At 31.9% G+C, this 16266-nt stretch overlaps 1 protein-coding gene across 2 annotated transcripts; it reads right to left on the bottom strand.

Annotated features, from left to right (window-relative positions):
• Positions 1 to 2703: 2703 nt before the first annotated feature.
• Positions 2704 to 9196, bottom strand: LOC127084694 (protein EMBRYONIC FLOWER 1). Of its 2 annotated transcripts, XM_051025191.1 has the most exons (7): positions 8896 to 9196; positions 7730 to 7929; positions 6748 to 7124; positions 6534 to 6668; positions 5046 to 6364; positions 3139 to 4797; positions 2704 to 3035 (listed from the first exon to the last, which is right to left on the bottom strand). In XM_051025191.1, the coding sequence occupies exons 2-6, from the start codon at positions 7825 to 7827 to the stop codon at positions 3163 to 3165; spliced, it is 3564 nt and encodes a 1187-aa protein (XP_050881148.1). In that variant the 5' UTR covers positions 7828 to 7929; positions 8896 to 9196; the 3' UTR covers positions 2704 to 3035; positions 3139 to 3162. The 2 variants fall into 2 exon arrangements, with proteins under 2 accessions (XP_050881148.1, XP_050881149.1); XM_051025192.1 differs by lacking the exon at positions 8896 to 9196 and having other exon boundaries at positions 6748 to 7129; positions 7730 to 7931.
• Between the last annotated feature and the right edge of the window lie 7070 nt (positions 9197 to 16266).

The following is a 16266-nucleotide window of genomic DNA, read 5'->3' on the forward strand; positions in this document are numbered from 1 at the left end:
GTCTCATAAGTTTCAGGAATACCTTCAACAAAAAGGCATCATGTCTCAACGATCTTGTCCCAATACCCCTTAACAAAATGGTATGGTAGAACCTAAGAATCGTCATTTGCTTGATGTAACACGCACTTTACTTCTCCAAGCTTCTGTACCATCCCGATTTTGGGTGGAGGCTCTTTCCGCAGCTGTCTTCTTGATCAATCGTCTTCCTTCTATGGTTATTGATCTTGATTCTCCTTTCTTTCGTCTTTTTAAAATTCATCCTGATTATAGTGCTTTACATACTTTTAGGTGTGTGTGTTTTGTTCACTTACCTCCTTTTGAAAGACATAAGCTTGGAGCACAATCCGTTGAATGTGCATTTATGGGATATAGTCACTCTCATAAGGGATTTGTGTGTTATGATGTCACTAACCATCGTTTTCGCATTTCTAGGAATGTGACATTTTTTTATAATCAGTTTATGTTTCCATATGTTTCTCCTGTCATTAATGATATTGTTACTCTTCCTAAGTTTTCTATTATGCCTCAATCTATAGAACGTTATAAACCAGGTCATGTATATGTCATAAAACACAGACAATAGGTTCCCACACCCCTACCCGACGTTGCACCGCCACCTGATCCTGTACCGGTTGAACCACGACGTTCTGGTAGAATATCTCGCGCACCAGATAGATATTCACCAGACATGTATGATTCCTCACATACTTCTCTGACTGCCACACTCTCTAGCATATCTATTCCTACTTGTTACTCACAGGCTGTTAAAGATATGTGATGGATAAACGCAATGAATGAAGAGCTTCAAGCTCTTCAAGAGAATTTCACATGTGATATTGTCTCTTATCCTCCTGATGTCAAACCTAAAGGTTGCAAATGGGTGTATTCTGTGAAATTAAATTCTGATGGGTCCCTTAACCGTTACAAGGTTCGTTTGGTTGCTTTAGGAAACAAGCAGGAATATGGAATTGATTATGATGAGACATTTGCACCGGTTGCCAAAATGAAAATTGTTCGCACGATCATCTCTATAACTGCTTCTAGTGGGTGGTCTCTTTATCAAATGGATGTGAAGAATGCTTTTCTTCATGGTGACCTGACAGAAGATATTTATATGACTCCACCTCAAGGCTTATTCTCTTCATCTAAAGGCATGTGCAAACTCAAACGCTCCTTATATGGTTCGAAACACACCTAGAGCATGGTACGAGAAATTCCGCTCCACTCTACTTGGATTCTCCTTTACTCAGAGTCAGTATGATTCCTCTTTATTTATTCACAGTACATCTGCGAGTATTATTCTGCTTCTTTTGTATGTTGATGATATGGTTATTACTGGTTCTGATCTGCTTCCATTCAGCGACTTAAGCAACAATTACAGGCCTCATTTCACATGAAAGATTTGGGTAATCTACATTATTTTCTTGGTCTTGAGGTTCATTCTACATCCAAGGGCATCTTTCTCCATCAACACAAATATGCTACAGATTTGATTTATATGGCTGGTCTCGAATCGGCTAATCCGGTAGATACTCCTCTTGAGGTTAATGTTAAATATCATCGTGATGATGGTGATCTCTTGCCTGATCCCTTATTGTATTGCCAACTTGTGGGTAGCCTCAACTACTTGACTATTACTCGCCCTGACATATCTTTTGATGTTCAATAAGTAAGTCAATTCATGCATTCTCCTCGCCATCTTCACTTAGCTGTGGTTCGTCGTATAATTCGCTACTTAAAGGAAACCTCTCACCGCAGATTATTCTTTTCCGTTGGAATTTCTCTTCAGTTGAGTGCTTATAGTGATGCTGATTGGGCATGATGTCCTAATACTCGTCAATCTGTTACTGGTTGGTGCATGTTTCTTGGTTCTTCATTGATCTCTTGGAAAAATAAGAAGCAAGCAAGAGCTTCTAAATCTTCTACTGAATCAGAGTATCGTGTCATGTCTGCTGCTTGTTCAGAAATACTTTGGCTTCGTGGTCTTTTGGCTGAACTTGGATTTCCCCAAACAGAGCCAACTTCACTTTATGCTGACAATACAAGTGCCATTCAAATTGTGGCAAATCCTTTTTGTCATGAACACACCAAACATATAGAAGTTGATTGTCATTCAATACGCGACGCCTACGATGATTGAATAATATCACTTCCTCACGTCAGTACTCAGTTGCAGGTTGCAAATATTCTTACCAAGACTATTCCACGCCCACGACATCAGTTTCTTGTTAGCAAATTGATGCTCCTTGATCAGCCGAATCAATTTGAGGGGGGATTTTAATCAGAAAATAATCTTTATATTTATTCTGAATAATATACTTTCATAGAATAAGAAATTAGTCATTACGAGTTGTAATTAGTCATTATGAATTGTAATTACCTGTAATTACTGACACTATTATATATAGTATCAAATGCAATGAGAAAGGGGGAAGCCAATTTTACTGACATAACCCTGCTATTTGGTATGAAATAATTTTATCAAGAAAGAAATGCGCCAAACTTTACATGTACAGTTTTTAAAGGTACAACCAGCATTGAATTCAGTCTTTGGCAGAAACCACGAAACCACATAAGGTAGAGGTTGAAAGAGATGAACCACATTCTTCCGCATCCTTTTTGTAAATTTTTATCACAACCATACATTATTTTTCTTATAGGTTTTGTGGGAAAAACTTACATAGCAGCAACAAACATAGGCACTTGTATGAATTGTAACCATAGTATATTAAGTCTATACGGGGCTACTTTGAGTTTTCCCCATAAACTTTATGACATCTTACAACATTAAAATATTAAGGGGCTTAGATAGGCTCCACATAAATTTTACAACACCCAACATTACATATGAAGCACGTAACTTTTCCTAAATACAACAGGTTAGTTGCATGATTGTCTTTCTATTCAGCTTTCACCGTGGCATCTCGCTAACTCCTTCCCGAGTCAATCAATTTCAGATTCCAAGTCAAAGATCACCTTCTAAACTGAGATGAAAATCATTTGCTATTCTTGCATTGCATGAAAGACTCGGCCTACTGAAATATTTGAGAAAGACGGAAAAACAAAGGCTTATCAAAGAAATACTGAATTATAAAATCGTAGCTAAACAGTAAAACTCAGAAGATTCTAAAGAGCTACCAAATCACTGAATAAAGGAGGACTTCAATGTTGTGAATGTTCTTTCATTTTAGTTCCTTTCAAACTCCTCTGCTGCTTGTGTCCACATGGAATAGGGGAAAAATGTTTGTTTTGGGGAATACTATTAAAAAATTTGAGATCCTCTCCTCTGATCATATAGACATTCCCTGTTTCTGGAATGGTGAACTCAGCTGGATTTCTGTTCACTGTACATGAGATGCCAGGTGTGATCTTTAATTGCACAGAGGTATGAGTACCGTGAACTTCCAATCTGTGTTGCTGGGAAGTATTTGTTTCATTATAAGACAAGCTACACTGCTTAAGAAATCTACTCTGCAGGGGTGCGTTGGAACTCCTCATCTTTTCTTTCTTTCCAAACTTTGTTGCGTTTTGATCATTGGATCCCACATCTTTTGTAAACTTCTTTCCATGCTGAGCTGATGAAGCCGTGCCAAAGGTTTGAGAGCCAATTAAACAGACATGGGGTTTATCCGATAAGTAGCTTCTGTTGTAATAATCAGACGACTGCCTTTTCAGGGTACCATTGGCCTTAGAAGCACTTATGTCCATCTTGGTATTGCAATCACCAGGATAAGAGGGTCTATTGAGCATTTGGGCATTAACACCAACATTGAAGGGTGTACGTGACTGCACTCCGGCATCCATAAGGCTAAGTAAATGCATGGCAGGTATTGTCTCATTAGAATACAAATCCAAAGATCCCCTCAAATTTTGATGAGGCTCTATTCCATTATGTTTGCAAGGAAATGAATATTCTCCATTCATCCTGCTGAAGACTCCAGCACCTGTATTCCTACTACTATGCTTTTCTTGGTCTGTAGCATTGATATTTGTGTAGTTAAGATCAATATCCCTCCTCGAATTTTGCATATGTACTGCACCAGATCGGAGTGAAGTTATGTCCATGTTGCTACTACTAGGTTGAGAAGCAACCTTTTGTGACACATCATACCCTAAGGAAGTGCGATTTGAGGCCAAGGATGCCCAAATGCGAGAAGCTTCATTATCCTGCTGTAATACATTCTTGTGTAACCTACATCCTCCCAGGGCTTGCAAAGTAGCACTAGAGGGTATACGCTCTTCAAGATTCCCATTAAACTTGATACTCCGTGCACTACCAAGCTGGTTAGAAATCATAGGCGAAAACTGGAATTCATTCGATAGCTTCTTTTGGGACTGCGGAACTTCGAATCCAAAGGATGGTTGAGGTGGATACGGATTATTCACTCCCAAATTACTTCCATTGAATGGAGAAAAGTAATGATTTGGCTTTCTTTTGCAAGGTTTCACATTCTCTCCTCTTGTGACCATGTTATTTTTCTTAGGCCTTCCCTTTGATTTCTCCTTCTGCCCTTCTTTTAACAAGTTCATCTTCCCTTTGCCGTAAACAGCAGTACCAGATGTCATCTGTGCATTCCTACTGTTAGAGGATTTTTCAAATATTGAGCATCTATTTTCTACGTCAGGAAGACACCTCTCATACTGATTCTTTGCCATGAGTTCCACAATTTCCATGGGTATATCATCTAGTGTTCCCTGCTCAGACACCTCGGCTGCTTGCTCATTGTATGTTTTATTAATACCTAGCTGTTCCGCAGCTTCAACAGTTTTTCCTGTATTTCTTGCACCAGTAATTTCCTGCAAAAAAGAAATCATGATCTTCCCAGAAACATGTTTAAAGAAGTCAAAATGATTCAAATAGAAAATCTATAGAACTGCAATACTGATTAAAACACTAAACTCTGGTAAGTGGGAAATGCTCGCACAAATTAAAAATTACAGAATACCATTAGCTGGTCATATAAATGATTTCATCTTTATCTGAGAGGCATACTTATTCAACTAATCATGAAAAATATTCTCTGAAGATTTTTTAGGCAACTTACTTCATAGTGATTTCTCTTTCCAGAATTAGTATTTGTTGTGTGCCTGAAAGGAATGATTGGTCCTCCAAAAACATTGGTTTCACTTTCTTTTCTATTAAGATTAGGTACTCTTGAAGTGCTCTCTTGAAAAGGCAATGAGAAGGGAAGGCGATTTTCTATTTGATGGATGCATTTTTGGTTGTAACCATGTTCTGACATAGGATTGTTTAAAGAAAGATGCAACCCCTCCTCCAGTCCTTTTCCATGCATCACCCCTTGGACCAAAGGAATTGGAACATCTGCAGGCACATTAGACCTAACTTTTATGCCTGAATATGCAAATGAATCTCTGACAATCATGTCATTTCTGTGGCAGGAAAAAGAATTAAGTTCTTCATCGGTTTGCAGCATTTTCCCTTTTTCTTTGGATGGATTGAACTCATTTTCTATTCTTAGGGTGTGGAGAGGAAAACTATCCATCCCTTTCTTTGTAAACACAGAAGGAGTTAATCTAGAAGAAACAGTTTTAGATCCATATGCCTTATCTGCAGTATACACGGTGTCCTCATTTTGTCTTCTCTGTCCTTGTGGCTCAGGAATCAAGTAATTGTCTACAACTTGATTCCTTTTGTTCTTCTTCTTACCCACAATATGGCTTCTTTCAGGTTCAGATTTACTCCAGTTGCCTTTCTCAGCAACCTGTGAACCTGTTCCTGCTAGTACACCTTTGGAATTGGATTTCTTATTGAAAAGCGTAACAGTTGTTTTTGCATTCCCCTCTAAATTTTGAGCTTCAAATCCATCCCTCTGAAAATGCATACTTTCCGTACTCCGTACTTCATCTAGGACAATTTTCCTTTTTCTACTCTGATTTGTTAAAGTCGGATCTCCTTGAAAATCCACCTTTCCTGTTAAAATTAAGTGTGCCTGTGAAGCTACAGAAGTATTGGAAATGCCATAGAATGGGGATTCTTGTATGGCAGCTTTTTCTGTCTTTGATTCAGCATTTTCACGCAACAAGTCAGTCATCAAACGCACCTTCCTAGGTCTCCTACGAGACACACCCATGGACTTTTCTGAATGATTATCCTGAAAATCATCTTCAACCATATTGTCTGTACTTCCTGCAGACACTTCTTGATTACAAGCAAATGATTCAATAGGTGGTCCAGTTGTGTGATCACATTTATTATCTGCCTCCACGGCTGTTGCTACTAATTCTTTCTGGCATTGGTTATCTGCAGAAGGTGTTCCTCCATTACAAATCTCAGTAGAATTCTTATTCGTGTATGTAAGATTGTTAGAAAACTGAACATTAGAAACTCCATTACTTTCACAACCTGTCCCAATAAAAAAAAAGCTTTTAGCTGAATTGAACTTTTTGAAATCAAGAACATATTACTGTAATTAATATAACATATACAAAGTTGTCATTCCAATAATTCCAAATAAAATAAAATAAGAATACTGCTGTTTTACATTCAAATATCCTATTCTAGTTGAAACTACCTCTTTTAGTTGTGTGCTCTTCTTGTGCAAAGCCTCTTTTAGTTGTGTGCTCTTGTGCAAAGCCTGGATAAATTTTTGGGGATGGAACATTTTCTACTTGATGATTGAGATTATCCTCCAATCTGTTCTCAAGGTCTGAAGGAAATAAACAAAATTAAACCATCTATTTAAAACAATAAACAAGATACTCTTATATAACTGATATTGACATTACCGCTTCTTTTACTGAGTCCAACTCCGACTTTCTTTTCTTTCTCAATACTAATTGGTAGACAGCCATCGAAACCACTCAGTTTGGTATTAAGATCAATATCTCTTATCACAATAATGCTAGACATTGGATCTTTCTGAATACAAGGTTTGAGAGCTTCATTACTACAGTTGGTATCAGATCTGCATCCAGTAATACAGTAATTATAGTCTGCTTGGTTATTTTTAGGAATGTCTTCGGAAGCATTTTCTTTTTGAGAGTTTGGACAACGGTGTTTTGGTACGTCTAATGGTGGAAATGATGGTTGCTTTTCAGACTCGTCTATTGGAAATGGCCAACAAAGTTTCCAGTCTTTTTTTCGAACTTCCGAGACATATTCACTGCACTAACAATAATTAAGATAGTGTTCAAGATTCTGAAAGGAAATCAAGAGACGGTTTATGATTCCACATAAGAAACTCTAATCTTAACATAATTCGGACAATATCCAGAACTTTCTAAATTTAGGCATCAACCAACCAACTTTATTTCTCTTCTTTCTTTACAGCAAAAGAAATTGAATATATTAAAAAAAAAGAAATGTGAGGGAGTACCATAGATACTCCATTACAAATTACAAAAGAATTTAGAGAAAACATAAAACTATACAGCCAGACAAGGCACCAAAACAACCAGGTTTCTCTTGATAAGTCCTAATTGACATGCAATAAAAACTGAAAGGGTTCCAACTTCAAGCATAAAACATACACATTACAGTATTGTCCTACAGTGAATAAAAATATAGTAGGAGCTCCTCTAATTCAGGCAGTGTAATCAACAATAGACATCAGCTACAAGATAGTACTATAAGGTATACTATGTTAAGGATTAACGAAGATAAACTATAAGGAGCTCTATACTATAAACTACACTGTAGTGATTCTATACTATAACTAACAGAAGTATAATATGTTTTTAAGAAAATATATGTGGCCTCAACACTTACCGTATTGAGAAATGTTCACATTTTCCCGCATCCCTCTTACCAATAGAACTGGCAAGATCAATAGTGATTGAATCGATCTCGATATATGACGATCCCATCAACTTTGACAATATAGAATCACCTGGCAAATAATTCTCCACTACTGTGCGTGCACATCTGCACAGCACAAGTAACAGCGGCTAGAAGCACCAATATGCTTCCTATTTACACATATATTAAACTCAAATTAAAGTTCAAAATAGAAACAATCGGTCAAAATGTCAAACGCTTAAGTCAAATATTATTTTTAGTCAAACAAATAGTTGCAGGCATGTGCCAATGTAAGTAAAACACTAGTAACATGATAACATCTTAATCAAGCTTTGAAGAAAACTATTAGGGTTCATGCAAATTTAGTAACATGTGGAAATGAAAGACAAGGTCAACAAAGTCAAAGTCTAAGATAAAGCAATATAGAAACAATGAAAACTCAAAACACAGTTATTAATCACATAAAATGACAAAACTCAACATTAAGAAAGTTCCTAAACCCTAGGTCTAATTTAATAAAACCCAACCAAAACAACTCTCAAAGTTAATAATAGAACAATTGTAACGCAACTGCAATAACGAGTAACCATGCTAACCATTATAATTAGTTCAACGATAGAGACAGTTAACAAAACCAAGCAAAGATTAGGGTTTTTTGAAACTAGAGGAGAAAATGGTCATCTTACAGCAAAAGTATCATCGAATTATAAGAATTAATGCGTGGTGAGAAACTCACCGCAAAAATCGCATGTAATAAGGAGCTGAAAGAAACCAGATGATGAAACTATGCACAAATATCCAAGAAGCCAATTAATATCCTAGGGTTCACCGTTCAAAGTGAATTTCTCTCTCATCAATAGGAAAAAATTAATTAACTCGGTTCGAATTAATACAAAAATTTGGAGAAAAAAGAGCATGAAACGGTAGCAATAAAGCAGAAGAGAGGAAAAAAAAGGAAAAATGCAAAGTAAAAGCTGAAGTGGACACACCGTAAACAGTACAGTAAGCTTAATATTATCAAACAAAAATCGAGATTTATCTGAGAACAAGTTCCCGACCAACACGGAATCAATCACCGAATTATGAACAGAAAGCGAAAAGGATTGATCTAAAGAAGAAGGCACACGCGAACTCACCTGTGGATCACCGTACACGATCTCTTCCAGCTGCTTAACCGATTCTCAACGGCTTCCCATGAAAATAACACCGAATGAAAGACCACTCGCCGGAGAAGCAATAAAGCTCAGCTCGGAGCTGTGATTCGCTACACCGCCTGCATAATTTGAGCGCGAAATATGCAGAAACCCTAGAGAGAGAAGAGAGGGCTTTCGATTCTTTCGGTAGAGAGAGAGTGAGTGAAGATATAGATGAGAGAGAATTTTTATCTTCTTGTCCTTGGAAGAAGATGTGTTTGTATTTTGTAATATTTTGTAATAAATGAAATATAAAATTAGAAAAAAGAAAGAAAATAATAGAAAAAAGAGAGAAAAGGAAAACACCATGTCTATGTAGAAAGAGAGAGTAGATTAGATCCAATGAAAAACTTCCACGTGTCGTTATTGTGCGGCTCTTATCACTAACCATTTTAATGGGCTTTGTGTTGTGGACGGCGAGGAAACCCTAGATAGAAGGGTAAAAAAAAGTATTCGCGCGTTGATCTCACGCGATTCTTTTTTCAGCGCTTCATTTATTAATTTGTACCTGTCGTGTCATCTAAGGTTAAAGGTACTGATCATGCCATTTGCACATTAAATGTATCACATTGGCACGTGTTTTACACCGCCTCTCTTGGAGAGTGGGTATAGGTAGTGTTCTAGACTTTATTTGAAACCCTAAAATTTTGGTGTTTATATTCTGTCCTAAACCAGTAGTGGTAGTAATAGAAAAAATGTTAATGATTTTTTCGATTAATAAAAGAATCATACTCTGAGTATGCTTTTTTATTAAGAAAATATATTGTCCTCAAATCATAATTAACTACACTACAGTTTCATAATTCATTTATTATAAAAAATTACTATCACAAGATACTAGTACATAAGCCCATATATATGTTGAGAAAGAGAGAGAATGTGACTATTATCGTATAAAAAAATACATAGATGAATATTTGTCCTTATTAAAAATTTAGGGTAAAGGTATGTTGTTAGGATCAATATTAGAGAAAATCTTAAATCTTAAAGAAAATTAATGAAACTCTCAAAACAATAGAAAATTTAGGGTAAATATTTGTTAAGGATAATTAATAGTTTGAGATATATGTATAACCTAGTTCATAAAACATTTCATGGTAATTAAAAAGATAATTAAATTTTCATACATGATTTTATTTTGATTCTTAAAGTTAATGAAATATAGACAAATTAAATTACATTTAACATCTAATTTTAATAAGTAATTTATTTTTCAAATTTTGAATAATTTTTTTAGAGTTTTGTTAGTTTGAATTGTATACAAGTAAAATAATATTTAAATTAAAACGATAAAATTCATGGTTATCATATATTATCATGTTATAGGTGATAAAATCTGCCGTGTCTATGCATATATACGAAGTTTAACTTATTAACAAGTTTTTCTTAAACAACTTAATGCTAATAAAAAAAGTATTAAAAAAATTAAAATATAATAAAATTTGGAAGAATCTTCTGTGTGTAACATTCACACTCAAATACTACTAATTAAATTTGCAATTTCTATATAAAATTTAAAATGCCATACATATATAAATCACTCATACATCACTTTAATTTCCTATGCTAGAAAAAGTTACCTAGCCTTAGATAAATTACAATCAATCTTGATTTTAATGGTAAGTGTAAAATAATATTGTTTTAATTAAAAGAATATATGTGCATACAAAAATACAAGGAAGTGGCTGCATGGCCCATGTGACATACATGAAATGAAACCAATGTAATTAAAGAAAGCAGTACAAAAAATTTCACACTTGTCAAAAACCTCTACGCCTACCCCACATACCATCATATTATACCCAAATAAAACGACCCATCTATATAACCCAAAAGTTTCATTTATTTTGTCCTTGATATAATTTATATTTATCCTATAGTGGAATCTTATGCTTTTCCCTGTCACTTTAATTTGTACAACTTTGCTTCTGATCAGTATTCTCATTTAATCCATATATATATATATATATATATATATATATATATATATATATATATATATATATATATATATATATATATATATATATATATTCTTAAATTCACAAAGTCCAATATTATCTCCGTTTTTTTATTATAAGTCACTTTAAAAAAAAATATTTTGTTACACAATATAAGTCGTTTTATAATATCAATAAATTATTAATGTTATTTTTTCTATTATATCATTAGATATTTGTTATTCTCTCTCCTTTCAATTATTTTAATTTGTCTTTCCAATATTATTAATGAAGGACAATTTTGTAAAACTCTTCGTAATTTATCTTTTTCATATAATAATTATTATATTTCTTAATACGTGTGAAAAGTCAAAAACGACTTATAATAAAAAACGGAAGGTGTATCAAATATAACCGTAAGATTGTCTTGACACTAAATTAAATATCAAAGAGTGATTAAAACAATGAATGCACGGTAAAGTAGCTAGGTTTTATGGAACGAGTTAGACTCATCCAATATAGTGAAATTCGGAGAAGCCTTTAGAATATGATTATTTCCACTTTAAAAACTTGTGTAAAAAAAATTACATCGGAAAAGGTCCATGCATTTTGGCTTTTTCTCTTTCTTTTCAATAATTTATCACATAGTTTTTGAACACAAATAAAAGTCATTTTTAATTTTCAATCCAAGATAATCTTTTAGTTACTATCTAGATAATACGCATGCAGTTTCTATAAATAGCAAAGACGAAATCATATAAATAAAAAAATGGAGTACAAGTTTACAAAAGGTACATTTGGAACAAAGAGAACAATAGTGCTCAAGGGCAAGAAACACACTCAAAAAAACTAAGCCAAATCAAGTCAATTAAACCAACACTATGAACTGTCATGAGCTCTCAAGTACAAAAGATCTTTGAAGAGAGCATGTTGAAGAGGAGAAATTACGACCGTCCAAAAACTATTAAAATTATTTTGAATCTATTTACATTCAAATTTTGAATAGAGCAAGTTCAAGGAAGATAGACATCATAACATGCACAAAAATTAAATGAAGACAATTTACCACTCAACACAACCATAAATATTCAATTATTTGGACGGATTCAGTCCAGTCAACCAAATAAATTGAAAAATTTAGAGTATGGATTTGAATTCACTTTCCCGTCAAGTTGATAAACTGATAATTTTTTCTTTGAAATAATGAATTTATTTCTTGATAGTTCAGAATATAAAATATCAGAGCGAGATTAAATATAAATATATCTGTTTCTCATATCTAAAATCCTAAAACAACTAAAAAAACTCCTTAAAAAACTCCAACGTGACATTTAGGGCCTGTTTGAAACACTTTCCAATTTTAGTTCTTAAAATTTGTTTTTCAAATCTATTTTAAAAAATTATTTTTAAGAAGAAAATTAACAAAAAATTTGTTTGATAAGGTAATTTTTAAAAACTGTTTTAAAAATATGAAAATGAAAAAACTTGTTTGATAATCTAATCTTTTAAAATCACATTAATGTTATTAATGAAAATTATAAATTTTTTATGTTTTTTCTTCAAGTTTTATAATACTAAAAATTAAAAAGTGAGAAGGAAAACACAACTAACTGTTTCATTTTTTTACTTCTAAAAACTGAAAAATAGAAAAGAGTTTTTAAAAACACTTTTGCAAAACATTATATTCAAACAAGTTTTTAAATTTTAAATTTTCAAAAACTAAAAAAGAGTTTTTAAAATGCATTTCAAACAGGCCCTTAATACCTCCTATTTTTCATATTTATGATAATAATAATAATATATCAATAATTAATCAACTATGTTGGAAGTACATATTTGTGATTTTTTTTAAAATAACCATAATTTTCAAATTAAATACTAAAATAACCATTTAAAAAAATGAGAATAACCACATTTTTAAACAGATTCATCAGTTGATCTGGCGCATCCATTTAACACTAAGAGGAGGTGCCAACTCCCTTGACTCATGTTTCTAAAGCATTGCATGGAGGCGTCAGGGTTGTTGGCGCATGCATGTGTCTTTAGCACATGCGCCAATGCATCTGACGCATGCATGTGCTTGTGTGTTTGACACCTCTTTTTAGGGACATTTAAAATAAAATAAAAAATTAAGGTGTATGCGTCAGATCAATGGATCTATACACCAATGTATAGACATATGCGTAGCAACCCTGACACCTCCATGCAAGGCTTTAGAAGCATGCGACAAGGGAGTTGGCGTCTCCTCTTAATATTAAATGAATGTGTCAGATCAACTGACGCATCTGTTTGAAAAAATGATTATTTTTTTTATTTTTTTTAAAAAAATAATTATTTTAGTATTAAATTTAAAAAATATGATTATTTTAAAAAAAAAATCCATAATTATTCTTAAAAGATCATCTTGAATTCTTCTTCATTCAATAAAATAATTTTTAAATTTTAAAATACATTAACTACTTTTGTATGTATATTAATTAAAAGATCATCTTGAATTCTTCTTCATTTCTTAAAAGACCATCTTTAAATTTTTAATATCTATACTTATTAATTAGATCTCTCTCATAGAAAGAAACTTAGAAAATTATAGGAATTGTCAATAACTTTTATATAATAATCAACTTGCTTTAGTTCTCATATTAAATGTCGTCTTCATAACATTTTGATCTCAAATTAATAAAAATATTTTAATATAACAAATACAATTTATTATTATAATTAACATAATTAATTATTGTAAATTAAAAAGAAATAACGTAGTACATTATTGTAAATTATTGTAATATAATTTGAGAGGGAGAGAGTATTTAAGTATTGATTTCATTTTCACGTTTTTTTAAATGTATTACATGGAGATCCAAAAGTTAGATTGTGGATGATATTGTGTTATTAGGAAGAAATAGATACAGACAAAGAGATGTTTGATAGGATGGCACATTGCCACCTTTGTGAACATATTCGGATGCAACTAAACATGAGTTTTTTTTCAACAAACTCGAGGTTCTTAGTTTTCCAGGTCACTATAAATTATTATTTTATTTTATTTTATTTTTGATAAATTTTAAGGTCACCATTTTTTATGTAGTAGGTTATTATATTAACATCTATATACATTCTAGCATTTTTTTGTTATTTATATAATTTTCTTTAACAAATGGTACACTATTATGAAATTTAATTAATTTTATATGAAACGCCACTAAAAAGAAACACTAAGAATATTTCATGATAAGAATAAGATTAAGCACTTAAACCGTTATAGTATCATATAGATGATATAATTATCAAGTTAAATAAAGAAAGTATAAAAGGTGTCACAAATCTATCACAATATCATTTTTATATTTGAAAAATATTATTTTCTTCAAAAACAATTATATCATTTTAGAAAGCTTAAATCTGCCAAACAACATAATATATAAGATTATAATAAATCTATCTATAATTCTACACCTATCATCCAAAGAGCTACATAACTCAAATGGATCCTTAAAAAAAACCAAAATCCAAATTTAACTACTTAAAAATTTAGTACCACACCACCGAAACCCCCCATACAAATTACAAACAAAAGAGAAATTACAAAAGATATATAAACCGATCAACTCCATCAAACTCACACAAAAGACAAAAAATATCATATGGTGGATCAAATACACCTTTACGCTTTGAAAATAGAATGAGAGGTATAGAATAAAAGTGTTTTTTTAGAGAGATGAGATCCACATAGTAGTGAGAGTTTGGCATGATACATGGATCATCGTCTAATTGATGGGAGGAGACCTGGATCGATTCATGTTTAACTTGTTGGTTGATTGATTTTCTTGGCATGTTAGTTGAGGTTTTTTCTTATTATCCAATGTCTTGTACACGTTTTTGCTCTATTTATTTCTCCTAATTATTTGTTGTTAGTTATATTTACTTTTTACCTTCTTACTTTGATGTTTAGTCTCGAATACTTCTAATACTCTTGTATTTTTTTAAAGGGTTTTTTTCTTTGTTTGTTAGTTATCTTTATCATATTTCCTTTTGTCATTCTAAAAAATTGATTATGTGATCGAACACATAGGTCAGATGAATTTGGATTTATGTGTAAAGATCGTGTCTGAGTCTAAAATAAAATATTTATTTATTTATCTATTTTAAAATAAATAATTTATTCATTTAAAAAACATTTTAAAATGTGTGACTATTTTTTAATTTTTGATGCAATAATAATTAATTTTTAAATTTGGATCTACGTGTGAAGATAAAATAAAATATATATTTATTTATCTACTTTAAAATAAATGATTTATTTATTTAAAAAATATTTTAAAATGTGTGACTATTTTTTAACTTTTGATGCAATAATAATTAGTTTTTAAAAAATATACTCTTTAATCAATATTATTAATTTATTTTGTCAATTTAACATCTTTTATTTTGCATTTATAAATGAACTGATATATTATAAAAAAATTAATAAAAATATTATTTTCTATTTTATTTATATATTTTTATTCTGTATATAATAGTATTAAAACAATTATTCTTTTATATAATTGAATTGTCATTTTTTATATATATTTTTTCTCTTAAATTTTTTTAAATTGTCAACGAAATGGGTCGTGATTAATTCAGATATTATTACTCCGATTATGGAATACTGAACTCAAGTATATTAGTAATAATTGTTTGAACTTGGCGCATTACTAAATAAAAGAATCATTTGCAGTACCTTAATCTTGCTACTGATTTTATTTAACTTTAAACTCTTTTTATAGATCTATTGACTTGAGATTTGAATTGAATATTTCACTTCAATTTAAGAATCGATTCCTTAACCATGGATGCTTCTAGATCTAATGGTTCGATTGACGTATCAGATCTGAGAATTAGAGAACTGGATCTCTGTAATTAAATTAATAATTGATTGTTCAGTATTTATCTAACTGCTATAGTTTTCTGAGTCAATAAAATCATCACATATTGTGGTAAACCAGAGTTTAAATACCTAATTGAGTTAATTACTTTCTAATTGATGAGAATATTCCTAATCCAGATTTGAAGAGAGAATTGCATATATTGGATAACTGGAGAAAGGAGAGATCATAGAGTTTTATATAGCAACGAAAACTGATTTTATTTTAGTTTCAATTTTCACTACATGTCAGGTCGTTTTCATGTCTCTAATAATTCTTAAGGCTCTTATCAGATAAATTGCCAGTTTGTACCACAAAAGCTGAGGAATAAGGTCCTTGTTCTTTTATAATTCCGGTGCCATAGCTCCTCGCTAGTTTTCTAACTAGGCAACCCATCTTTTTCTGTGGCCAAAGAGATGTATATATACCATTTCAATTTCAAACATATTAGACTTTCCTTATAAGTTCAG

The sequence above is a fragment of the Lathyrus oleraceus genome, chromosome 5, assembly GCF_024323335.1.
Source record: "Lathyrus oleraceus cultivar Zhongwan6 chromosome 5, CAAS_Psat_ZW6_1.0, whole genome shotgun sequence".
NCBI classification, from domain to species: domain Eukaryota; kingdom Viridiplantae; phylum Streptophyta; class Magnoliopsida; order Fabales; family Fabaceae; genus Lathyrus; species Lathyrus oleraceus.